This window comes from Anas platyrhynchos, chromosome 3, assembly GCF_047663525.1.
Source record: "Anas platyrhynchos isolate ZD024472 breed Pekin duck chromosome 3, IASCAAS_PekinDuck_T2T, whole genome shotgun sequence".
Taxonomy (NCBI): Eukaryota; Metazoa; Chordata; class Aves; order Anseriformes; family Anatidae; genus Anas; species Anas platyrhynchos.
Window position 1 is genome coordinate 99,416,881 of NC_092589.1, and position 26,443 is coordinate 99,443,323.

Here is a 26,443-nt window from a genome sequence, read left to right on the forward strand (position 1 = left end):
TCATTCTAGTGCAGATACTGGAGTTAGTATTCCAGTTGTGGTCTAACAATTGGACTAAGCTTCTGTTTGGAAAAAATATTTCCTCTGCTATTGAACTTAGGAACCTCCTCATCTGGCCAATCCTGTCTGAATGCATATCTCATTTAGACCAAAAATATTTTGCTTCTTGGCAAAGTAACAGATATGTAAACTCTTTTGTATTTGGTAGTAGAAACGGATGAATAATTCATAATAAATAAGCCATTTGATTAATCTTACACCCTTACAAATATCTTTTTGTGTTTGTGAATTGACCTTGGGCCTAATGGGATTTTTGCAGAGTTATCTGATATTGTGAGGTGTTTAATTTCTACAAATAACTTCTGGTTTGTAGATTGTTTGCAATCATTTGTTGCCAACAGCATATAATTAAAATGCACAATATTTAGTATGTTTGTATATGATGCTCAGGCCATATGATATAGTTCCATTCTGTGAACGAAAGCAATTCACAGAAATCTGCACTCGAGCATAAGTTCAAAATTTGTTCTCTGACAAACACTCCCCATTACTTCATTAACATTTTCTGAGGTCTTGATCATCACATCCATAATTTTCTACACTACAGCTTCTGGATAGAGGAAAAGCAAGGATCTGATGTTAAATTATTTAGAAGTATTCTGGAGTGTTTTTTTTTTTTGTTTGTTTGTTTGTTTTTTTTTGTTGCAATATCTGTTCAGCTAGTCTCAATGAGCAAACAAGAGACAGTTGTTGGGGTGTCTCATATTTAAACCCTCCCATAAATTTAAAAGATTTCCACACCTCTATACCAAACTCTCTGTCTACATAATTTTATTATATGGAAGAAGGATAGTGCTGTGGTTAGAACTTGGGAAAGTTGCAGCCAGGATTTCCAGTTCAGATATGATTGTTTTTCTGTGGTCTAGGATAAAGCCATGGGAACTGATGACAACAGCTACAGACAGGCTTGCCCTTGCCTCACCAGGCTAAAGTTAAACTTTGTGGGTATCTCTTGTAGTCTCCCCACCTCTGTTCTCCATAGAACCAGTGTAAAAGCAGACTCAGTACCTCTGAGGGCTGTCAGAGTGGAGATACATTCAGCCCACTGATATATATGTGTCCACTTAAGTATTAAGTATAATGCCCACTTAAGTATTTAAGATGAAGTGCCTGTTACTATATCTGCTAACTACTGGGATGTTTCTGTAACAGTTTATTCTGTGTGGCCAAGCCTTTTGTCTGAGTGAAGTCCCTTACCCTCCAGCCCAAGTTTACACCTGTTTAACTCTCCCTGGATACTCTGAGGGAAGGCGAACTGAGGCATGGATCTGGCACAGAGGACAGCTGAGTGTTTGTTTGTCCTTGGGAAATTTTCTTGTCATGCTTGTTATAAGAAACTAAAATGTATAAAAAGTCCACAGCGTTCAGACTGACTGTGCTGAGCAAGGCTGGATAATTAGGTAGAAAGACAAACTGGAAAGTCAGGCCTTTATTTATTTTTTTGATTTCAAGAACAGCTATATCCTTTTTTCCTTTCAACACATAAGGTCATAATGGCATGATCATGCAATCAAAAGTGATTGAATAACCATGAGTTACTGGCTGACACTTGAACCATACCAATTAATCAAAGCATGACTGCAACAACCGTGAAATAAAAATATATTTTTATAACCCATCCCTAAACTCCCTTACAGTTTACTTTGCAACTAGGGCAGGTTAAGAACACTATTAGTAAACGCAACCCATTTTATAGGTTTTAACCTTCTACCTAACATCAACTCAATATCCTTTCATTTCTTGAAGTCAGAACAAATTTACTGAAGCAAAAAGCCTTTAATGCAAATTTTCTTTCTTTGCATAACACTGGAAGCTAAATGTTTAACTCTTGTAAAATAAATGCTTTTCTTGCCTATAAAAAAGAGTCAAAATATGTTTTCAATAATCTATTTTCCCTCTGTACTGCGTGCCTGTAGTACCAATTAAAATCTATATTTACAGAAAAATTCACCCTATCTTCCATGTTCCCATGTTGGTGGGTTTTATTCTCTTTAAGTAGCATTTAAACATGGCACATTTTCCATATGTCTCTTGCCAAGATTGCACTATTTGTTTTTGACACCCAAAGCAAATTGTTGCTTTTCCCTACACATGCCTAAAATGAATAAGATTGTGAGAAGTTTCCAGTTTGTACAGAAAAGTGTAGTACCATATGTGACATTGTTCAGATTTTATCTACTACTGGATAGAAGAAAGTTTGGAACTGGAAGAAATCCAGTTTCCTTGCTGAGTGAGTAGCTTGAGATCATGTTATGTCAGAGCTCTTCCTCCTGCTATTATGCCCTACTACCTTTATTAGGTTGCTTATTCCAGACATTCCTAGTGAAAAGATCAGGATTTTTTGGTGTGAGTGTGAACCATGTAACCACGAAAATACTTATCACCCTAATCTCTGTTAAAGAAATGGCAATGGAAAAGCTGTGCAATATTGTTCTTGAGAAAAGACTATGAATGCTTGGGTAAGCTCTTTTAAAAGAATCCATTGCATTTCTGCCTGTATTAACTAATGAGCTCTTTTAGAGGATCAATAATGTAACAGTTGAGATCAGTCCCATCCCTTGATACCTCTTCCCAATTAAGGCAGTGGATCATTGTATTAATAATATTATTTAGTGATTATTCAGCATTTTCACTCTGGTGAAATACTATGCAAACATTAATTAATTCCCACCAAAGCCCAGAAACCTCAGTAGGAAATATTAAGCCTATTTTACAAATAAGGGCCTGGAGCCAGAGATCTTTCAATACCAGAGAGATTGTAGCTTGAAGATCCTTGGGACACTGAGCAGGTATAAGAATCCAACATAATGAATGGCCCTGCAGTTAGTTAGAACTACCATAAAGAATATCATCTCTACTCTGCCTTGACTTGGGGCAATTACTGTACTTTTCAAGGAAAGCCCTTTTTTTTTTTTTTTTTTTTTTCTCTCTAGCAGTCCTTCAGACTGAGGCAGTTCATTCAAAAAAAAAAAATATTAAATAGTCACTTGGATAGAAAGTGAGAGACCTATTCCATAGCCCAGTAATTAGAGCATCCACACAGATTCTTAGAGCATCCACACAGATTCATGTTACTCTCCAGTGAATGCTTATCTTTATACATGTTGGTATTCTGGGCATTAATAATGGTTCAGATCATGGATTTGAAGTCAAACTCTCAGGTAACAACATCAAGAGACACACAAACAATTACATCTCTGCTGTCTCCAATAGCATAGCTGCTTTTATCTATACTGAACTCAGCTGACTATCCCTAAACTTTCAAAAAGTCTTCACAATTTCCATCTTCCATACTATGCTCCTTTTTAACAGAGGTTCTTTATAAAGGGGCATCATATGCTTTTACATTACTGATGGGATCCAGTCCACCTATTTTGGACATCTACAGTTTTGCAGTTAAGTAGGGAAGACAGTATTTTCCTTCTAGAAATACTAAAGGTATTCACTTCTCTCCATTCATTATCTAGTGAACTTTGGCACTTACTAACAGAGGACATCAAAAGGGACCCAACACTTAGGAGCAAGGATAGCTCTTTCTTCCATTTTAGTGCCTTTTTTTCTGTCCTCTGGCCAGAAAGTTCAGGACAGCTGAAGTTTTCTAAAGCAGTTTAGTTTCTTTGTAGAGTGGTTCTTTGTAGAAAGACTTTGTTCTTGTTTTTCTTTACTTTCCTGTTCCTCATTTGTGTTGATTCTTCCCCCCTCTGCTTTGTAATCAGGGTGCTGGATAATTGATCACTTTAGCATATATCTTTGTGTTAATCTTTGATTAACTATTTCATATGAGGCTCCTTAATCCTGTACACAGTTAACATTTAATATTCTTGACTTTTATTTGCTCTTGCTTCAGAAATCCTTTATTTATTTCTCAAATGGGAAGAACGGTTTTGACATACTTCTAGGGCATGAATCATTTTACCCTATGTTAAGCTTCTAAAGTAGGTCAAATCTGTTATGTCCTAGAAAAGTCTATCACTCTTCATTGACTATAAGGGAACTCCAGATATCTACAGTTTAGATCTACCTCTGAACTATGCCTCTAACAACTGTTCCAGCTGTTAGAGGCAATGAATTCTGTATCTGAACTTCTGCATATGTGCTGTGAAATGGGACAGCAGGGAAAAATTAAACAAACAAACAAAAACAAACAAACAAAACAAATGTCTAATAAGACTGAGAGACTTTCTCTTGTGACTTTCTGTGAATCCTCCATTGGATTCATTTGTGACATTGCTGGGGAGCCTCACATTTAATTATATCTTCCTTCTTTCACAATTATAATTTAGGCAGAAGCTGAGAAACTAGTAACCTTTACCAAACTGAATGATCCCCAGTCTCTTCCTTAACACATCGTTTGGTCCAATATTTGGAACTTAACCTTTTTTTTTTTTTTTTTTTTTGTAATCTTACTTTTTAGTATCAATTGGATAAACAAGGCCAAAATAGATACTTTTACACCAAAGGTTTACAGAAATCCCTGATGTGAATGTAACTGAATCATGGCAACACTGTTTCAGAAAATCCTGTTCGAAGAATTTATTTAAATATACTGACATCCCTTGTCTGAATTCATGCTCCTTGTTCAAACTGTTCTTTTTTTCCCCTTAATATAGCAAGTATGATTTATCTTCCTAACAATATGCAACATCAAAGTCAAGGTGAGAGTTTACAACATTGTTTTCATACACAAAGATATAATAATAACACAGAATAAACTGTTGCAATGTATTAACATGAACATATGCATAAGAGGAGAAAAATTACTATGTTCTAAAATGTAAGCATGCTCACTTTGAATAAAGGGAGCTTTAACTAGCAATCATACAGAAAACACTTTCTGTAGTTCTATTCCAAAAATAACTACATAAAGCAATTGCATGTAAAACAATTTTTGATGGATTTTGCATAAAACAGTGACAATCCACATATGAAATTCTGGGAACAGAAACTCAATTTTGCACAAAATAAAAGGTATTAAACTGGCTGCACAGAAGCCAATGGGGTATTTTACTAATAGCTTTAAGATACAGATGTATCAAGATTTCACTTAGGAGCTCTACGAGTTTCTACTTTCTTGATGCTTCTGTTATTTTTTAAGTTTAAATGGAAACATTAAAAAACTCTTTCTGTAATTATTGTGCTGTCTGGAGGGTAGAGAGAGAAAAGACAAAAGAAGGAAAGCTGATAATTTCCTTGAACACCTTCTTTTGAATTTGCTGCCTGGATGTTACCCAGAGCTGACGTCTTTCCACTTTTGATTCTCTAACCTTATGTAGCAGGTGAGAAACTCCTGGAAGGACGGGGCTGAGAGGCTTTTGACCACTCTCATTAACACCGCCTGGTGCCATGCTCGCTGTGGGCTCTGTGGCTGGAGAAAGGCTGTGCCACAGAGCAGCCTCCTGCCTCCTTACCCCCACGGCTGCACCCAGCCTTGGGGTACAAGCAGTACAAGTGACCTGAGAGACGAGATCTGTACCTAGCTCCTCCTCTGGCGTCCCTGGAAAACTGAAGCCCGACTTGAGCAGATCGCCACCCTCTTCTTCTGAAAAGACAGAAACAAAGTAACTATTTAATAATTCTGATATTTCTGTTTATCCAGACATAAACTCGCCGCTGGTTTTGACACCCAATGATACCTCTTACCATTCAGTATCTCTCATACTGTGATGCTGTTGGGGTGCTATTAGTTGCAGTATTTAATCTTTTTTTGCCACTTATTCTAGTGGTGATTGAACTTTAAAATTTTGCCAGATATTTTTCCCATTATTAATTGTTCTTTTCAGCTTTGCTTAGTCATGTTAAGTTCTGTTTCCTTTTAACCTTTTTTTAACCTTTTTTTTTCTTTATAAAATGTATTTATTTCAGGAAGAGTCATTGTAAGTCCTCCAGTTGTACCTTTAGTACTTCCCAGCTCTGATGACAATAATGCCACTCTTGATTCTCAAGCCTCTTTCTCTAATTTTTATTCACTGCCTTTTTGATTCTACATTTTTTTTTTCTCCTATCAGTAACATTTACTTTTGTGCCACAGGCAAATTCTGTAATTTTGGAAGAGTGACTCAAGACCAGACAATATGTCTGTGCTGTATGAATGCAGTGAGATGCACAGAAACCCACTAAATGGACTGAGTGCAGCTCTTAGCTACCCTGCCTATACAGCTTTCAGAATTGTAGCCTGTTACCTTTGCCTTTCACTCCCATCATGCTAGCATACAAATTAATTTGGATCTAAATCTATTTCTAACATGGAGCTATAACCGAGTCAGTAACACTTAGGTTACAAGAATGGCTTGAGAATATATAGATTAGGATGCAAAATATCAGAAATATGTTTCATGTATGTACACAAAAACACATTTTTATTTATAATTTTTAATGCTTTTGCTTCAGTATTCATATTTACCAGTGTTTTAGTGAAATGGAAGTAGTTTCATATAGCCTTCTGCTATACTCTTTCTTTCTGTCTGTGCTACAAGCACAAACACCTCAGAACAGTGAAAGAATGGAGTACTCCATAGTCCACCACTACATGTTCAACCAGAAATTCCTCAAAGAAAGGCAGAATCACATATTACAGAACACAGTTCTGTCGTGCACGACTGAGGACTGATGATTTCTAAATAACTCACAGGCAGATATCCCTGCAAATTTGAACCAACTCAAACATTTCTAAAGAATATCTCAATCTCTGTATCAGATATACTGTTATACTGTTTTCTTTCTTTCTTTTTTTTTTTTTTTTCCTTTGTTTTTCTTTGTTTTTTCTTTTTTCTTTGGTTTGGTTTGGCTTACAGGACACACCATTTTGCCTGGTTTATTGCTCCATTTGACAAATACATGCATTTTATGTATTTCTTGGTCTTGGTTGCTCTTTTTATTTATATTATGATTTCTTGGCAATTATGTCACTGAAAGCAAAATGACTGAATATACTCATGTAGATACTCAAAATATTGTTCCTGGTTTAGACAGTTCCTGAGGTTAAGAATATACAATAGATACCAATGTGAAATATAGCACAGATAATGCATAGAAAACAAGTCCTTAGGGTGTTAAGAAAGTTGGGGAAAAGCTAATCTGTCAAACAAACATCTTATTTACAAACTCACTTGTTAAATAAACTCACTTTGCTAGAATACAGCCTACTAGAGGTCTCGTTAAATGATGGATAAAAAGTCATACACAATTTAAAAAATGACTGGCATATGAATTCAAATTAAATTTCATTTTGAGAGGTAATGGACAACTCTAATTAAATAAAAGCACAAATTAGGCAGTTTCCATGGAGACTTTGCTCATGTGATTTGGCTATATTGTATAACTCATATGTGTATCCTCTAATTTGGCTGCACAGGAGTAACGAATCAAATGAAAGTTATAACAAAAAAATATTCAAAACGTTCCTTTTTATTCAAGTAAGTAACTTGATCTTACTTATAACTTCACAGTAAAGCAGGTTTACATTGAAACAATAGTTTTGTATTTTTGAAAAAGAATATATTGATTCATTCCAAAATTACATAATGTATTCAGAAACACTTACGGAATGATCTAAGAAAATAAAATGCATAACATTATTTCTCCTGTGCCAGAGGTCAGCATTATTCTCACAAACACTGTTCAAAACTACACTAAAATTCTAGAGATGGTCTAAGCTAGAGTAGATATTTATGGGTTTGATATGTTTGAGAAAGAGACGCAACTTCATTTTCAAAATGAAAGATAAAAGCCATGCAACTGGATCCATAACTCAGATTCTGACTTTGCCATAAGACTCCTGTGTAAATTTGGACAATTCAGTTATTACTTCTGCCTCAGTTATCCTGTAGAATTAAGCTTATAATTGGTTTCTTTTTGATAGCTATCCTGTATGAACACATTTGTTAGCGTCAGTGAGTCTGTTGTCTAGAAAGACTATAGAGAACATTAAAAAGTTAGAACTTCCATTCTGCAAAAAAGCAGTATTCTGTTTTGTAGAGGGTCAATCATAAGTGCTTCAAAGGAACATAGAATTCCCCTGTGATATACTGAGATTTATGAATCTGCATGACGGATATGAGTAGCTCTTAGTGATTAGCTTACTTCCTAAACATGAGGAGTTCTTATTTCTTTATACTTTATGACTATACCTATTCACATCACTAATTCATTGTTTAGACTGTCTTTTCAAAAGGCTACTGTCAGTGCCTTCAGCCCCTGAAGAGATTCAGTTTTTGTATTCTGCACTTATGAAGCATAAATTAATCTCAGTGGCTCTTGCAGCACATAAAGACAATCTTTGTGTGAGGTTGAACTGTACTTCAAAGTCATATTATTCCTTCAATAACAGACATACATAGACTTTGTTTGTTCAGCTTACTTTTTTTTTTTTTTTTTTTTTTTTTTTTTTTTTTTCCTAAGAATTACCATTTTTATTATGGACCATAGAAATGAAAAGCCTATCTTTCACTCATGAACACTGCAGTAATCTTCATATCTCATGGCAATGAAGCAAGGCAGATCATCACAGGATTCTTTCTCATGCATGCTAAAATTCAAGTGTCATAAAATACATGTATTCATTTTATGTCATTTACCTCCTCTGCCTCAAAGATCAATAGTATTTCAGCTTGCCCATTGGTCAAGATGGTTCTACTAGTAGAAAGTTTTACACCACTGGATATGCGTAAAAATGGCAGTATTAGCTTGGAGTGTTTTGACCGGCAATGAATTGCAAAGAAAGATGAGATTACTTAAATAGGATGATTTATAATTTAAGGTTTAAAACAATGTGAAGAACACATAGCCACTAGACAAGGACCACAATTACTAGCTAAAATCCCTTCTACACTTACAAATGGCTGCATCACAGACTGGTCTAAATAGAAAGCAAAAACTTGTGTCTGAAATTGAAAATGAAAAATAGTGAGAAATTTCTTCACTCTCAACAAGGCTCAAAATAATGACTGAAATGATAGGATTAAAAAATATAGAGATATCTGCTTCTGTGAAAGCTGGATGTATAGTAAACGATGCTGTGATCTGCCTAAAGAAGAGAGCACACACTGTCATTTACATTTAATATCTCTTTTTCTTTCTGAAAAACTTGATGGATTTGTCATGCATTCCAGTGCAGCACTGCACAGACGACACTTGAGACTGCGATAGGAAGCTTTCACAGCTGCAGTTCTCCAGACTTAAGCTTCAAAATATCAGGAGACGTTGCTGAGCTGGAACCAGCCTGACAGATCCAGACTGCTTATTCAACCCTAAGGCTACTACAAATACAGTGGGAAATGAAATGGGCCAGTGCTTGCAATCAGCTTTTGTCCTCAGAAAAGGCTGGATGTCTGTTAGGAAAGTGCCTCTGTTTCAGCTCTTCCTCACCCTGCTGAAGAGACACTGCCTCAGAAACGTTCATTGACACGGGCCAAAAGAGCAAGGGGGTACACCATAGAGGGGATGACTGTGTGCCATTGCTCAGGCGGTTCAGAGTGTTTCTGATGAGTGACCAAGCACGGAGGTTGCCTTAGGTTCTTCTATTTGCTTTTCTGTGTCTAGAGATTAGGTTGCAGTACAATGTTCCAAAATAAAACTGCTGAAGGGAACAGAATTACATCCCTGTAAGACCTGGGTAAAGGAGATGCAGCTAATCTCTTGGGGCCAAGTTTTCATTGTGCCTGAACTGCACTTGGTACTGGACTGTGAGTCAGTAGGATATTACTTTGTGTTTGTTGTCAGGGAAGTGAAATTTCTGTATGAGCTAACAGAGGTATTGTTTCTTCTACCCTGTTCTCTTCTGATTGTGTGTGGTCTAAGTGAGCATTTTGACAGGCCCTGCACAGAAGCCATCTGCCATGGCTTCTTTTCCTCAGCTTGATAATAACCTTATCCATCCATCAAATTTTATCATCTCAGTTTTAACCTTTCGATCTGTTCTCTGAACCTGACATATCAGTTTAAATTTGCTTTTTTCACCTTCCAACTCTTGTACCAAGATATGTATCTATGTTGGCCCTCATTTCTTATGCATTCATTCTGCCCTTAAAAACAGGCATGCTGTTTCCATCTCCAGAACATACTTCTTCCATAACCCATCCATCCACAAAATAGGTCACAGTGTCAAGAGACTTGCTGTTCACGTACTTTAGAAGGCCCACATCAGCAAGACTTATAATCAATTAACTGCCTTCTCCATCACAATATCAGACTAAGACAGAACTACAACTGCTATTGAATTCCTCAGTTTATTGAATTTTAATTTATTTGTTATTGGCCTTCTTTGGACCTCCCACTGATCTTTTTCTCTGTGTGCTTTTTTTTTTTTTTTTTTTTTTTCCTTCATCCTGTAAGCTCCCTATCATAGCTGTTTTTTTTTTTTTTTTTAAAAAAATTCTCTTTTATATAGCACCTGGCACATTAACTCTGACAATGGATAAAAGAAAATGTCTGGATTAAACAGCAGGTGCAACTTCATTTGATCACATAATAACGAAGCATAAAATGTGTCCGGAGTATGAATGGAGGACTCTCACCATATCACTCCATGATAAGAGAAAATCAAATCACATCCTCCAGACTAGAGATACCTAGATACCTAGAAAAGAAACCTACTGTATCTCAAAGTCCAGTAGTGTGCTATCCAATTAAAGCATTTCTTGTCTCTGTCCTTTGACCCCAACCAAAGATATCCCCAATCTGCTAAAGGGTATGTATCACTGAGAACTGTAATTATTCTCATCCTGATCTAAGTGAAATGACCAAATGCCTGCATGCCTGCATATTGTTATACCTGGGGGATAACTAATTGGCTCAGCTTGGACCTTCCCTAAGTAGCCAAACATTTGGCAAACATTTGTGGCAAAAATTTTCTAGCCCAGACTCCAAGGGTTCACATCCAATCAATTCTACATGTATATAGTAAATTAGGCATGGGGAGGGCCCACTCTCTGGCCATGAAGCTAGTGGGCATGGTCATGCCATATCACAGAATCACAGAATTTCTAGGTTGGAAGAGACCTCAAGATCATCGAGTCCAACCTCTGACCTACAAGTCCTCCACTAGAGGACAATATTGTTAGGACAATATCTTCTATAAGAGTCTGGCTCCTTATAAACTGTGTTGGGAATGGTCCCTTGCCCATGTTAACTTGCCGGTCAGGCCTGGGAATTATTTGAGAGATTGCAAATTAGTTGGCAAAGGACAAAACTAAGGCATGGCCTCCTCTCTAAAAGACATTGAAAATAATCAAATTCCTATTTGTTGGGACTTTGCCCTGACTACATTTAATTGACTACTACAGATGTAGTCCAGGTTGCAGTACTGTCAAATAGTAGAATACTCTTGTCATTATTTTTGATAGCATGCCAACAAGGAGCAAATACACAGCAGGGCTAGGTAAATTCTGATTAAAGTAAAAATTAAAGATGATATTAGGCAGTTTAAGATTATTGTGATTTCCTTTGCAAGATGCTTGTGTGAAAACATTAAGAGGAAGTCTGTTTAAGTAAGTTGCTTTCATTTTTCTCATCACAGAATCTTTTTATGGTTATTTCTATTTTTTCTTATACACACATAAAAGTATCCCTGATAGATCCAGCAGAGATCCATTTATCCCAGAAGCTGGTTCCAGTGCTGGACCAAAGTGTATGCCAGAGTAAACAGCATAAGAACAGGACAAATATGTAGATTGCCTAGAAAACCTTTCCAACTGCCTGAAATCAGCACTTAAGGGACTTCCTGAGATGTAAGTTTAATCTAGATCATCGTTTTTAATAGCCACCAATGGATCTATCCTCTATGGATTCATCTAATCTTCTCTGAGCCCATTTATACTGATAGCCTCTACCGCATCCTGTGCCAATGCACCTCACAATTTAATTATGCGTTATTTGAAAAAGAATTTCCTTTTTGTTTGTTTATCAGGATGCCCGATAACTTAATTAAGTGCCCCTAGTTGTTCAGTGATGGAAAATAATGGATCACTGATTCCTATTCACTTTGTCTATATCATTTATAATTGTGTAGACATCTGTCATATCCCTGCCTCAGCTATCTCTTTTCCAAACTGAGGAATGTATCTGTTTAGTATTTTATCATTGTGAAGCCATTCTAAATCTTTCATCATCCTTCTCACTCTTCTCTGTTCATTTTTGTTGCTCTGCTATGTCATTTTTAGATGCAGCAGCCAGAAGTGCAATTGGCTTTACAGTATGTATTTTTCCAGTTGTGAGATGTAGTTCTTTGCTTTTTTTATTATTTTATTATTTTATTTATTTTTTCTTAATATTTTCATCTGCCCATTTCATAACTCAGAGAATTCATTATTCATATTAAGTTGTGCCCAAGAGAGACAATTTGTTTGGCTTTCCAAACACAAACACATTTCTCTTACATATTACTCTTATAAATATTGAAGAATCCTGGCATTTTACTTAGCTTGGGTTACTAACAAGACTGCTCAAACCCAACAATCAGTCCTCCCCCGCCGCCTCCAGAAGAGCAGGACTGAGGAATTCCTGGTCTCTTGCTTTCATCGAATCTGTCCTCTTTTATGTAACACAGTGCCAGAGAGCAGGACTGTGAAACTGGGACTCAACTGTCAGAGAAAGTAGCCAGGCACACAGCCTATTAAATCAAGGAGAGGAAGCTGGCAATGTCCCTGAGGTCCTATCTCTAAAAAAGTGTAAAATGAAATATATTGCAGGGAATCACAGAAGCTGCCAGGGGTCATATTGGTCTTGGCAGCACCAACTCCCACCCTCTGGCTTTTGGCAGCTGGAAATTATCCACAAAATCCGTGTTACCTTAGCAATATTGTGGTGATCACCCTGAAAGGCTTTGGTTCACCACAGCAGCTTTTTCTGAGCTTGCCAGCATCCTTTAACTCCTTGGAAGGAGCTTTCTGAGCTGCCTTATCTCTTTTATCCCAGAGATCTGCAAGTTCCTCTCCCTCTTCCCTGCACATTTCCAAACAATAAATGCAAAAAGGTGTAGGATGATGCTGCAGACCATTAGGTTCATTTTTCAGTCATGCTCGAATTTAAATGATTAATTCATTTAAATAACTGTATCTCTCCTTATCAAAATTTACAAATGTCTTCAAGCAAAGAGAGAGAGACAGGCATAACACATTGTGTTCAGACACAGCTCTGTATGATCATGCACTTCAAACAGCCTAGGAAATTCCTAAAGCCCTTTCTTCCCTGGTTTTGCACAGCTGAAAGGCTGCATTCCTGAATGAGCCATTTACCTTTTATTGCTTTTCAGGATCTGTGAGAGAAATCCCAAATCTTATATATTATAAAGGGAGAACATTAAAGAATATATTATCTAATTATTGTGAATAAAACCTCTTATTCCCAAGCCAAAGATTTCTAGATATCTCAGGAAAAAAAATATTAAAAAAAATATCTATCTATCTATCTATCTATCTAGATAGATAGATATATCTAGATATATCTAGCTCTTCCTGCCTGCAGTTCTTGAGAATCCACCTTTTTTTTACATGCATTTATCTTCCACCTACTGTGACAGCGCTTGGAAAGACTTGCAGCAACCTCCGCAGTGGACACTTGAGGAGGTCCAAAAAGTCTTTCTTTGGCCTTCACAGGGAGTAAATAGAAAATGGAGCTCAGAACCACAGTTTGCATGATTTTGTACGGCTCTTAAGGCTTCACTGTGGTGTCAGACAGGCAAAGGACTTACTGAGTTTATTAAAAGGCCTGAAGAAATTGAAACATACTTAAAAGAGACTAAAGGGAGGATTAATACCAGAACAAAGTGTAGGGCATAGTTCAATGGTGAGAGAGAAATGTAAAAGTCACATAACTTGGCTTACACCCCTCCTAGAAGTATGCAAAAAAAAACATCCCTGGATTTTCCTGGTTTATGATAAAAAAATACAGGATATTTTTAGTAGTGGACAGATGTAGGTACTCAACAAACTTTCTGTCATCTGCATATGCATAGAAAATACAACAGACATTTAGAAAGAAAACACTGTAGATGCAATGATTAGTTTTCTAAATATATTTCAAATGCTTTCTGATGAAAAGCATTTCTTTAAGACTCTCCTTAAAAATGACTGAGATCTCTAATGCAAAATTACGTTTGTCAGAGCATGTTTTCTATGACTTTTCCGCTTTCAGGTTAAACCTAGAGAAACAATATGCTCATACCATGTTTATTTGACTACTTGGTAAAAAACACAGTCAGATATACAACAATTGTTACTAGCTGGTCTTGGTATTCTGTTTTTACAGGTTTGTTTTACGGTAGGGCAAAATGTCTGAGCACTGTCCCTGTCTTTCAAATGTTTAATAAATAAGATCTTTCAACATTAGAGAACCAATGCATTCATTACACTGACCTGGGATATATGTTAAGTGAGAGTGGTCACCGGTTTACCAACGTGGGTGACATTTAGCATGAAAAACCTTTGACCTTGATGGGATGTGAAGGCACAGTCAGCACTTCCACTTGAGACTGAAATTAGATGTCAGTAGCTGCAGGTGTGAAAACCCTCAGCAAGGCCTTTTGACATTAGATGATGAAGCTCTATATTACCAGAGACAGAATGAGTATGGGTTTTCCTCTATGTGAAAGGTTGAAAGGAGAGCAGAGGGAGGGCTCAAATATATTTATTCCTATATTCATTCCTACACAAACCAATTTTAGTGAGGACTTCTGTGAACACATAAGTGCTGGGGTGGTATGATTGACAGCTCATGGTTTTTTATTTAGTAAATATGATTACATAAACTGTAATGTGCAGCTTCTTTTGGCAATTTAAGCAGATACGGAATGCCAGTATCTTTTGAAAGAGTTGTTTTTTCCTCTTAAAAATAGCAATAACCAAAACAAGGTTACTTCCTAGAAAGCACCACTGGTCTGGAGCAACTGTAGCAGGCAAAGACTGACAGATAGGGATTTGTTGTCCTATGTTTTCATTGTCCCGTGGATATTACTAAAGTTATGCTCAGCAGCTCAGACTTATTATCTTCTCCTAGTGTTTGGTCTTCATTTCTACCCCTTCACCCCCCAATACTCTTGTAACACTAGTCTTGCTTTCTCACCGGCTTCCTTTCATCTTTCCCCTTTTAACCAGTTCCATTTTTTCATCTCCCATATCCCTGTTTTTTTTGTTTTTTTGTTTTTTTTCCTTTTAACACTCCCCCACCATTATTTTTCTTTCTTTTCTATTTTTCCTGACCTCTCTTATTTACCTTCCAACTTCAGCTGCAATAATGTTGAAGTGCAAGTAATATATGTCACTTGTTGAGGCTCACCTGAATATCTTGTTCATGCATGCATGCATCCTCCCAACTGTTTGCTCTACTCTAGTTATTTGTATCTCAAGGTCTTTAACATAGAACTGCAAATAGTTAGAAACAGCAGAGAAAATGTTTCCCCTTCCCACAGAGATTTTCAAATGAAAAAAAAATCCCAACTTAGAATCAACTTAAAATTAATAAATTTTTAAAGTTAACATCTCAGATGAAAAACAATTCCTGTATTTTTGAAATAATTTTATACAATTTTGACATTTTTCATGAGGTACAGGATATCAGAAGCAACACACATTCAAGCTGGAAAAAAAATGGAACTTTTAAAAACATCATAACAGGGAGTTTCAACAATTGAAAATCTTTTTTTTTCTTTTTTTTTTCTTTTTTTTTTTTTTTCTTTTTTCTCCTCATTTTCAGTTGTAGAACGGATTTGTTTGGACCTGACCCATAAACCAGGTTCAGGAAGGTTGCACTTTACAAAGAAAAGGCTTCTGCCAGGTTCCTCATGGTGAGCTTTTTCACTAATGCACTTGTTTAGCACTCCGCACAGTGGGTGCAAGCCTCCTCAGGTCCTTGCTGGTTGCCCTAGAAACTGTGTACTGTATAGGAAGAATTTCTGTGATCACTTAGCATACACAGACACACTAACATTTTGTGCTTGCAGCCCAGAAGGCCAACTGCATCCTAGGCTGCACCAACAGAGGAGTGGCTCACAGGTCAAGGGAGGGGATTGTGCCCCTCTGCTCTGCCCTCATGACGTCCCACTTGGAGTGCTGAGCCCACGTCTGGGGCCCCCAGCACAAAAAGGATGTGGGGCTGTTAGAGCAGGTCTAGAGGAGTGCCATGAAGATGGTCAGAGGGCTGGAGCACTTATTCTTTGAAAAAAGGCTGAGAGAGCCAGGGCTGTTCAGCCTGAAGAAGAGAAGACTCCAGGGGCGACCTTGTTGCAGTTTTTCATGTTTGCATTTGTATTTGCAGCTGTTATACTTGTGGGGGGAAACCAAAATTTCTTCCACATTTATTTGCTGCTAGTCCTACTTCAGTTATGCATGCAAAATAGGTTTCAGACCTTGCTAACTAAAAGAATTTCTGATGAAGACCTGATGAAGGCCATGTAAGACCCTCTACCCATGCAGAGCCAAAGTCCCTGACATTATGTACATTCCTCTGCTCTTCTGCTCCCTGTAGCTGTAATAGACCAAAGGTACTTTTGACAGGTGTCGGTGTGGCCCTTTACTGCCCTGGTAACAATGCATGGTCAGAAATATGTCCAGCTTGTTCTTTGGAGAAGCTTACACAGCTGACAGACTCAAGAAAATAATTTTTCAGTGATATAGGATTAAATACTTGATCAAATTCTGACTGTTTAATGTGTTTTGGTATATAAGGTCATATTTTGTCTACCTACCCATCTGCCTGTAAGTCAAATTCATTAAGCTGTATCATGGCAGTAAAAGTAGCTGGAATTAGCTTGTATTTCCTAGTAGTACAATGGTATAAACAAGTTCAGTTACAAAGGCCTGGGAGACAAAAAATCCCTTGCTCAGCTCCAGCAACCCTATGGTGTGGCAGGGCCCTCACTTCAATTTGGTAATCATAGGCACAAAATATACAGGAAAATACTACATCATCAAATTTATAGTTACATTTTGGACAGTATTGTTACCTTAATACAGTATCATTGAATTGCAATCTTGCTTTAAATCTGTTTAGGACACCCATTTTTTGCTGGGATGTTCCATATAGTAGCAATACACGGGCAGTATTTGAGCCAGGGCTGTGTTTAAGGGATGCCTTTTGCAGGGAAGAGGAACGGCTTGTCCTAGAGTCTTTAAGCTCACATTACAAAAGGAAAACAAATGATTGCTGTTGGGCCCATTTTACTTCTTCATGTGTTTATTCAAAGCCATAAATAGGGCCACCATATTAGGGAGCTGCAAATGGAAAACTGAGAGTTTCATTTCTGGTGCATTGCTCAAATCAAGCCCAGACTGGTAGTGACAAAGTCATTGGCTGAAAATGAATTAGCAAACTCTGCCAATTCCCACAGGAGACATGTCCATCACTAAAAAACTTTCACCTACTCTTTGTTGTCTCAGAATGAAAGGGCAAGGGGAATAAAATAACCTGTCAGCTCTCCATGTTCTCGCCCCATCAGAGTCAAGTCACATCAGCAAGACAGTATTGGGAATCTTGCCTCCACATACCCATTATTCACATATGTAATTGGATATGGTTCCTAGGCTGTCATTCTGGTATTTCTTAAGGACATTTGAGAGTGCTTCAGAAAGCAAAACTGTATTTGTTCTGCAGAAATCCATGAGTAAGACCTCCACATTTTTAGCAAATTTGGTCTCCCAGTAATGGAATTTCAAATGGGTTTAAATTTGTATTTAATTTCTGCTCTTTCAGGACAATGGCAGTGATTAGTAGTAATGTTTGACTTCCAGTTCCAATTTTTTTATGCAGCTGTAGTGCTGTCTGAATTTGACTGCTGCTTTAATGATTACTAATGACTTTATTTTGAAAGTAATATAACTTTTTGTATTCATTCTCTGGACTGTAAGCAAAAAGCCAAATTGTGTTGAATTATGCAGTCTTTTCATACAAGACCTTCAGTTGGATAAACTTTATTTGGAGTCAGACCAAAGGAAAATGCCAAAGTCACTGAAAGCACACCATGTATTTAAACATAACAAGAAGAACACGACTGTGTGAAAGAGGCAGCTAAAACTAAATACAGCACAATCACAGCATCCTGATAAAGAGAATATATCAATGACTTTACAACCATCAGTTTCTATCACTGAAGATGTTTCTTGTGTTAAACTTGAGAAGCGTTAGTTAGTTGAGTAGTGGCATTGTTTTTAAACACAGAATAATCTCCCATAGGACAGCAGTTTGTATGATCAGAGCTATGCTCCATGCTGTACACACAATTTCAGTTTATTATCCAAAATATAGCATGCCTTATTGTAGACATCCCATCTTCTTGGATTTCCTGAATAATTTTTAACATGACTTATTCCTTGAGGGAATAATTCCCTTTTTACTATTCTTAGAAAATACCAACACTTTGAGACCTGATTTTTTTTTTTCCCCATGAATGCATCAATTTTTGATGAAGGTTTCCTGTCCAGTCAAAGAGAGAAGGAAATCTGCCTCAGAAGAACTTGCTAATTTTGATACTGGATCAAATTAAGAGAAGCAGCTGTTAGCTGTTAGTTTATCAGAGTCAGGTTTGGGGCTAGAAAGCAAGTCCCCCACATTTTGATCAAGTGCTTAAATATCTTTATGTTCTGACCTTGATTTTTCCTTAGTTTCTTCTGTTGGAGACATTTGAATTAATTTAAATGAGTAAATATTCAGTAAGACATAGGGCGGTGGATATAGCATGCCAAAAATCAAGTAAAGCTAAGAAAATTTTAAAAATCAGAAGATGGTATTTGTGTTTCCCATACTGTCACCGTTAGCCATACCCCTCTTCTGCTTGTCATTAAAAACAGAACAAAATGAAACAAAACAAAAGAAATAAAAAATGATGAAAAGTTTCAGCATGTACTGGGTGAGTCTGGCTGGGATGAAGCTAACTTTCTTCATGCCAGTCCACAGGGTGCTGTGGTTTGCATTTGTGGCTAATAGAGGGTTGATATCTCACCAGTGTTTTGCCTGTTGCTGTATGGTGCTTGCACTGTGCCAAGTCTTTCTCTTTTCCCCCTTATGGAACAGAGCCAGGACTGATGACCCAAACAGACTAAAGATATGTTCTACATCATACAACATCACATTTGGCAATAAAAGCTCAGGGGAAGGAGGAGGAAGGGGAGACACCGGTTATGGTACTTCTCTTCCCAAGCAACCGTTATGGGTGCCGAGGCCCTGCTTTCCAGAGTGGCTGGACACCTGCTTGCCAATGGGGCATAGTAAATAAATTCCTCATCTTGCTTTGCTTGCTCATACAGCTTTTGCATTACCTATTGAACTGCCATTATGTCAATCCCCAAGTGTGCTCGCTTTCCTTCCTGGGAGTGAGCAAGCAACTGTGTGGGTGTTTGGCTGATGACTGGGCTCAACCCACCACACAGTGTTGTTGCAATTCTGAAAACCTGCAATCACGACAAGTCCTGAGATAGTGGAAAACTGCTTTCTGTTCAGACCAGTGCAAAGCAATTGTTCAGTCCCTCAGATAAGACCATTAGCTGTTTGAATATCCTTTGCTTTTATTTTGCATTAGCACTATTTGCATTGCACAAATGCACAAATACAAGGATATTTTTTTTACAGTTCACTCTACAAAATGTAGGGAGAAGGGGTCTTTTCTCCAGAGATCTTTATCCAAAGTTTTCAGATTTATGGATAAATGGGGAACATATCTTGGTTGAATGATTTCACTGGTACAAAGGGACACTAAAATGTACTCTACAATTCTTTTTTTTTTTTTTTTTTTTTTTTTTTTTTTTTTTTTTTCCCAGAATTTTACTGCATCATATAGGTAGTGAAGAAAAGACCTCCTATGCTGTCAAGTTCATTTCTGTAGTTTTCCATCTCCCATATGTGGTTAACTGTTTTAGTCCATCTCCTTCAGCAATCTGTTCTGACACACATGCACACACTTGCTCAGTATCATGTCTATATGTCTTTCTATTAAGAATGATTACAGCACATGTACCTTTAATCTGGTTAGAAATCAACAGTTGCTAAGCAATAGCAACTCAGGCTTTAGCCACCAAGAACATACATATAATATATTATATATTATATATACATAATATATGACATATGTCATATAATATTATCATATATGACAATATTGTCATATATGACAATATTATGATAATAATATTGTCATAATATGTCAATATTATGACAGGACAGCTTGACAGGGCTTGTTTTTCCACACCGGTGTTCTAGATAGGTGGGGCAGACCCAGAAGCCACTCAAACTTCTCCAAGTGTTTTCATTTGTTTGTTTTCTCACTTAGCAACACCTCTTTTCTTCCCAAAATGCCAATTAAAATGTATAAATAACAAGTAAAACTCCAGTAAAAGAACTCACAGACACAGAATTATCACAATATCTGCAAGTTATGACTCAGTCTGCATATTGTAGTAATTTCTCTCTTTATTTGCTTATCTTGGATTTATGGATTATAAGTACCAGTCTTCCAAATCTGAAACATCTCTATAGTTGTGCCTTGGTCAGCTCATGGTGTCCTGATGTTACAATGACAGACTTAATACATAAGTAATGATAGGACTGATTTGTACTAGACATTCTACTAGTACTTGCTAGTAGTAGAAAAATTATTAGTACTGAAAATAGTACATGAAGAAAGAGCACAGTTTGGGACAGCAAGGCTCTGAAGTTAAGGTTAGAGCAGCCTGATGTAGCATGGAAACACTACAGCTGTAGATTTTTTTACCCTGGTCTTTTTATGAAAACTTATAACTTCAGGGCTGAACAACAGCATTAGAAAAATCAATACAAGCAACAAAGAAGCAAGCATTTGTGTGCAATAAGTAGGAAATTAACTCTTTTATAGATGAAGATTCATGTAACTGGAAAGTAAATACTTTGATGATATACATATTAGACTTCTAGAAACCAACTCATTAACTTACCAATAATATAAATATATAAATATAAATAAATGGACATATAAATCTAATGACAATGTAGGACTGCAGTGTCAATTTTTATTGAATTCAAGGGCCATGATTAATTGTCATATATATTTATTTCCGTTTCCATGAATTTGGCCTCCCTTGCAGATACACGTAAGCTTAAATAGAACGTGCATAAGAATGAACAAAAGGTGTTTATAAAAGGTGTTTTGTTTTGTTTTGTTTTGTTTTGTTTTGTTTTTCTCTCTTACATTTAAATCTGTAGTTCATGGAAAGTACTGAAGTTTTTTTATTTTGCTCTTTTATTATGTAGCATTTTATTATAAACTATCTCAGGGACTCTTTCACATGAAGCCACTGATGCTTCCCTTGCTTGTTTCCACTTTTCTTCCTCTACTTCTACACATTTGACCATAATTAGGAGAAATAACATACATCTTTGGGAAGGAAAACATCTGATTGAAAAATAAAACTTTCTTACATTGTAATTCAACAGATTATGAGACATATATTTTCCAGGTATAGAGGTAGAAATCAACTGCCTGCTTGACAAATGCAAAGTGTAAAAATATCTAGACAGTATAATAAGCAGGAGCATCACATTTAGAATTGTTCCTATCTGAAATGTTTAAGACATCCCTCTGTAAAGTATATGTAAGATGCTGCCTAAGAGCCTTTGCCACAACTACTACAAATTTCCCTTAGTCTATCCCACAACTACTTCATATACTTTTTTTTTTCTTTTTTTTTAGCTAAGAACATATTTCTACTATTTTTGGTAATTCACATTAAGAAGTCTCATGTTTTGTTCAATCTTCTGCACTTTCCTTGGCAATGAGGTCAAAAAATAAGGGGTTACCCTCTCAGAAGATAATTGGTAGGGTCTTTCATCATATAATTACATGTCCAACCTCCTTTCATTGTTGGCATTTCACTGAATGCACCGCTTACTTCACTGGCTTCCTTAGATTTTTTAAAACATGTAGTCAGGCATTGGAATGGGTTGCCTAGGGAGATTGTGTTGTCACTATCCCTAGGAGTGTTCAAAGAAAGGTTGGACCTGGTGCTTAAGGACATGGTTAAGTAGGTGACATTTGTAGTAGGGTGATGGTTGGACCGGATGATCTTGGAGGTCTCTTCCAACCTTAATTATTCTATGAATCTATGATTCTATGATTATTATTATTATTATTTTTTTTCTTATGGCTCCAAACTCTTATTGGAGTCTCCTTTTTGACGTTAACTTTCTTCTCAAAACTTGCTCACAACTCACCTCTACATGAAATAACAGCCTTGCATGTCTCAAACTCGACTTTCTCAGTATTTCAAACCTATCCATTATCTACTGAGAAAAACAACAGGCATTCTTACTTTGTACTTATGCTGTGCCTTAATTAATTTCCTCATTAAACTGTAAGTAATTAACATTCCCTGGCATTTAAACTGCATTTTTTATATCAGTGATTATTTATCTAAAGATGTTCAAGATTTTCTCATAAACTTTCAACACTGTTGTTTGTTTCTCCCCATTAATCTCACATAAATTTTATCATTCTGAGTCTCCCATAATATGAGGTATCAATATACCCCAAAAGTCAGTACATTTATTACAGCTGTTGGCCATGCATATGCCACTGGTGAGAAAATGTTAGCACCAGCAGCTAAATGGAATATTATTTTGTCTGGAATAGTTGGAATGGGTTAAAGGACAACATTTTTCCAAGAAGTATTTTAAAAGTATAGCACATGAGGTGAAAGACAGTTCATGAATAGATGAGAAAGACTAAAAAGTTCATACTGATTAAGAGCTTGGATAAAGACAAGCCTTCATGTCAAAACCTAAAAAGAATCTGGCTAACACCAGAAATTTCTGGCTCCTGTTCACTGGAGTAAAAGTGTTTTGTGGAGATGTTTTGGTTGTAACAGAATTCAGGAGGGGAAACATATTAATTCTCTCTTGGATTCCTCACTCTGCAGCCCAGAGAGCCACCAGATGGCATCTCAAGCTTTGAGACTTGCTCACAATGGGAACTACCCAATCTCTTAGAATTCTTCCATCTGAATAATTTAAATCTGTGGGGAAGGGGGGTTTACATGGATTTAGAATTAAATGCAATTTCAAAATCCTCCATCAATAGATCCCTAGGTCTACTTACAGTGTTTACTTATTTAAAAAAATACATTGTGTTTGGAGAAAAAAAAAGAAAAAAAAAAAAAAGGCCCTCCTGGAAAAGGAAAAAAAAGAAAAAAGGAAAAGCTGCTCTGAAAAGAAATAGAAAAATATTCCTAGAAATAGAAGGCAGAGGGTAATGCAGAATTCAAATAAGGATGTCTTTTAGAAGGAAATGGTATAAGTCCAATCACCTAAGTTGTTTTAAATGATTGTTCTTTAGACATTAACCAGCAGAATACGAAGACTGATAACTCATTGTTTGAGTGAGATATCAGTTTAGCTCTTCTGTCTGTATAATAATAACTCTGTACCATAGCAAGATGTACAGGTGTCCATCTCCTCTCACAGAGTCAAAAAAGAAATGCAAATGGACAGTCAGGTGTCTAAGACATATATGTAACTGAATACAGCCTGATATAAAGAACTTACATGTATTTATGTGTCCCATTTTATTTGTCTGGATGACTACTTAAAGACATTTATTTATTACCCTCCCCTTTAATTGTTAAAAGCCTACCTGAAGACAATAGCAAAGACTTCCCAAATCAATACTCAGTTAAGAATTTCAAGGTAAAAAAGGTAACTTTTAAAAAACTTACAGAAAATTTATTTATATTTTAAACAGTTTCAAGTACCGTTTAGTATTAATGTTCTAATACATATACAAAATAGCATTTTTGGCCAAACTGAACCTGTCATTGTTTATTCTTGAGAATGACTTCTCCTTGATGAAATAATATGAACTGACTTGCATTTTGCGTCTGTGTGGGTTACAAAGTGGGTGGTGTTATGATCTACTTTTTGATTTTTTTTTTGTTTTTAATCATTAGGAAGAAAAATAGAATTTAGTTTACTATGTGGCTGGAGTCCTGAAACTTTTCTCTCCAGATATGCCAACTTTTATATTTCTCTAGGCAAAGACAACCTTGTGAGAAAGGCAAAGCAAAGCAAAGGAAAGGAAAGCAAAACAAACAGAAGAATACTTTCCAAAATGTAAAAACTTTGCTTAAACTATCCCAAGCAACTAAGTCAATGGAAAAATATACTTTGGGGATAATATTCTGCATTAGCAATGAGTCACCAGACAAACAATAGTTTATTTTTTCTATTCTAGATCTCAAACTATATTCCAGAGTATCCTCAATCTGAGTCACTATCTATTTGGGGCCTATTCCTGCTATAATAAAATGTTAATATTTACACGCAACTTGCCAGCACTGTGCATTAAAGTTCAAAACTAAGTGAGATGAAATGTTGTCAGCTCATCTTCCTTTTCCATTTCTTCATTTTTTACTCTTTTCCCCCTACTATTCTGGTATTCCTCTTGATGATTCGTACAGGTTCCACTACGCTAAAACAGCTGCAACTTGCTTTTTCTTGTTTTCTTTTCTTCTTGCTTTCTGAACATCATGCAGTTGGCACTGTATACCATCTCTTCTCACTCTGGGTCTTCTATTTGGAGAATGATGTGTTTGTAAAAGGGAGCTGATTTTCCACATTTGTAGGGTGCTCAGTGCAAAAGGAATCAGATGCAAGGCTTGGAGTGTTACCTCTCTGCAGATAACAACAAGAAGGACAAGGAGAACTACAAAGTCCTAAAGATAAAAAAGATTAATTGTGCTTTGTAAGGTATAGAAATATGTGAAGGGAAATCCAAGAGAGGGAGTACAGTGCTGTAGAAGAGAATCTCTTCCTTCATGTTGAGGTTTACTTTCATTTCTAAAAACAAATATTAGATGATGACAATGACCAAAATGCAAGGGAAGGAGAGACAGGAGTCAAAAAAAGCACTGACCGCAAGTCTGAAATGGTAAAAAATATGAAGGTTTTTACTTATTTATGTCCGAGTAACTGGAAAGCTGCAAAAAAAAAAACAATCAAACAAACACTAAAAACAAACACACACATATTTCAGGGTTTTGTGCAGACAATCAGCTGGCAAAATGGGGTCCAGGAAAGTATTAACTTCTATCAAGTAGAAATGGGTGGAAGATTCCCACAACATTTTTTAAAATAAGATCACCTCTGGATAGTGAATCAGAAAGTTGAAGAAGCTAGATAACAAAACAGTGCAAGCATGACGAAGTAATGAAAAGAAAAACAGTAGGTAGGAAATGCAAAGCATGGCTCTTGGAGGTGAATGACAATGGAGTTGAGGGGATAAATGGCAATAGGACACATTTGATGGACTAAGTGAAGAATCTGCATGACAAGGTTAAGGAATGAAGCAATATGTTTGCTTTAGCTATTCTCTGAAAATCTTTGCTGTCCTTTCTGCTGCCAGACCACAATGGAAAAAGTGACCTTTCAGTATCCTTTTCCCAAAACTTTTTGTGATAAATATTTAATTTTAACATGCAAAACTGAGTTCACTATTCTATTCTCAATTTTCAAGAGACAGGTTAGTACCACTGCCCGTGATTTACAATGCATGTAGAGGCTCTGATGCTCTGGTCTTTCAAAGGGAGATGAATTAAAATCTACAACTGCAGCTAACTTTCTGGAAAACAAAACAAAACAAAACAAAACAACAAAAAAAAAAACAACACTAAAGGAATGGAGAAGTGGAAGCATCTGGGCAAATGAATGAGGGCTGTGAATCAGGAACTCATGGTTCTTAATTACTGTTTTTGCTGCTGGTTTGATTTGAAACCTTGGGCAAGTCATTCTGCCTGAGCTACTCAATCTCTGAAACATTAAATACAGCTGTACCCTTTGAAAACAGCTTCCGAGTTTCTCTTTTTGACTGTATTCAGGCCTTCTTTGCCAAAGTGGTGCTGATGGGCCCATCAAAAGCACTGCTGAGGAGATGGAGCTCGGTGGGTGCTAGAAGGATGGTACGTCTGCCTGTTCTTGTACTGCTCGGACAGACCCAGACAGCTCTTGCCCTTGCACCTCCCAGAGCTCTGCCTGCCCCTCTTCAGCTCATGGGCTCAGAAATATAACACTTGCAAATATAGTGGTTATAAAACATAATCCAAAGTAACTGTTAGTCAGGCACTGTGTTTTAATTTTTGTGTCCTATATCCTAAAACACACATATGTTGGGCATCCTAGCTTACTATTACACCTCATCCAAAATCAGTAGGGAGAGAAGCTTAAATCCCATTCAATTCTTTTGGATATAGAATTTTATTTCACCAGTCTGCTATTTACAGATCAGAATGGTGGTAAGATTTTCAAAAATATAGGAAGAGATTATACTGGTAATAAAAACAGTACAATATAAAGACTCAACACAGTATGCAAACACCTTAATCTGTTGGTAGTTGCAACATTTCAGCAATACTTGGCGTAAAAGTCATGTGCAAAACAAACA

The 26,443-nt window shown here is 36.6% G+C and overlaps 1 protein-coding gene across 14 annotated transcripts in view; it reads right to left on the reverse strand.

Moving 5' to 3' along the window:
• The window catches only part of DLGAP2 (DLG associated protein 2), a 471,424-nt gene that overhangs the window by 105,978 nt on the left and 339,003 nt on the right, over positions 1 to 26,443 (reverse strand). For 13 of the 14 annotated variants that reach the window (XM_027455147.3, XM_027455135.3, XM_038177139.2 and 10 more), the window contains one exon: positions 5,534 to 5,599. The exons of the other annotated variant lie outside the window; for it this stretch is intronic. In XM_027455147.3, the coding sequence (XP_027310948.1) occupies positions 5,534 to 5,599 (66 nt within the window). The remainder of the gene's footprint in view (positions 1 to 5,533; positions 5,600 to 26,443) is intronic. 14 annotated transcript variants of the gene reach the window in all.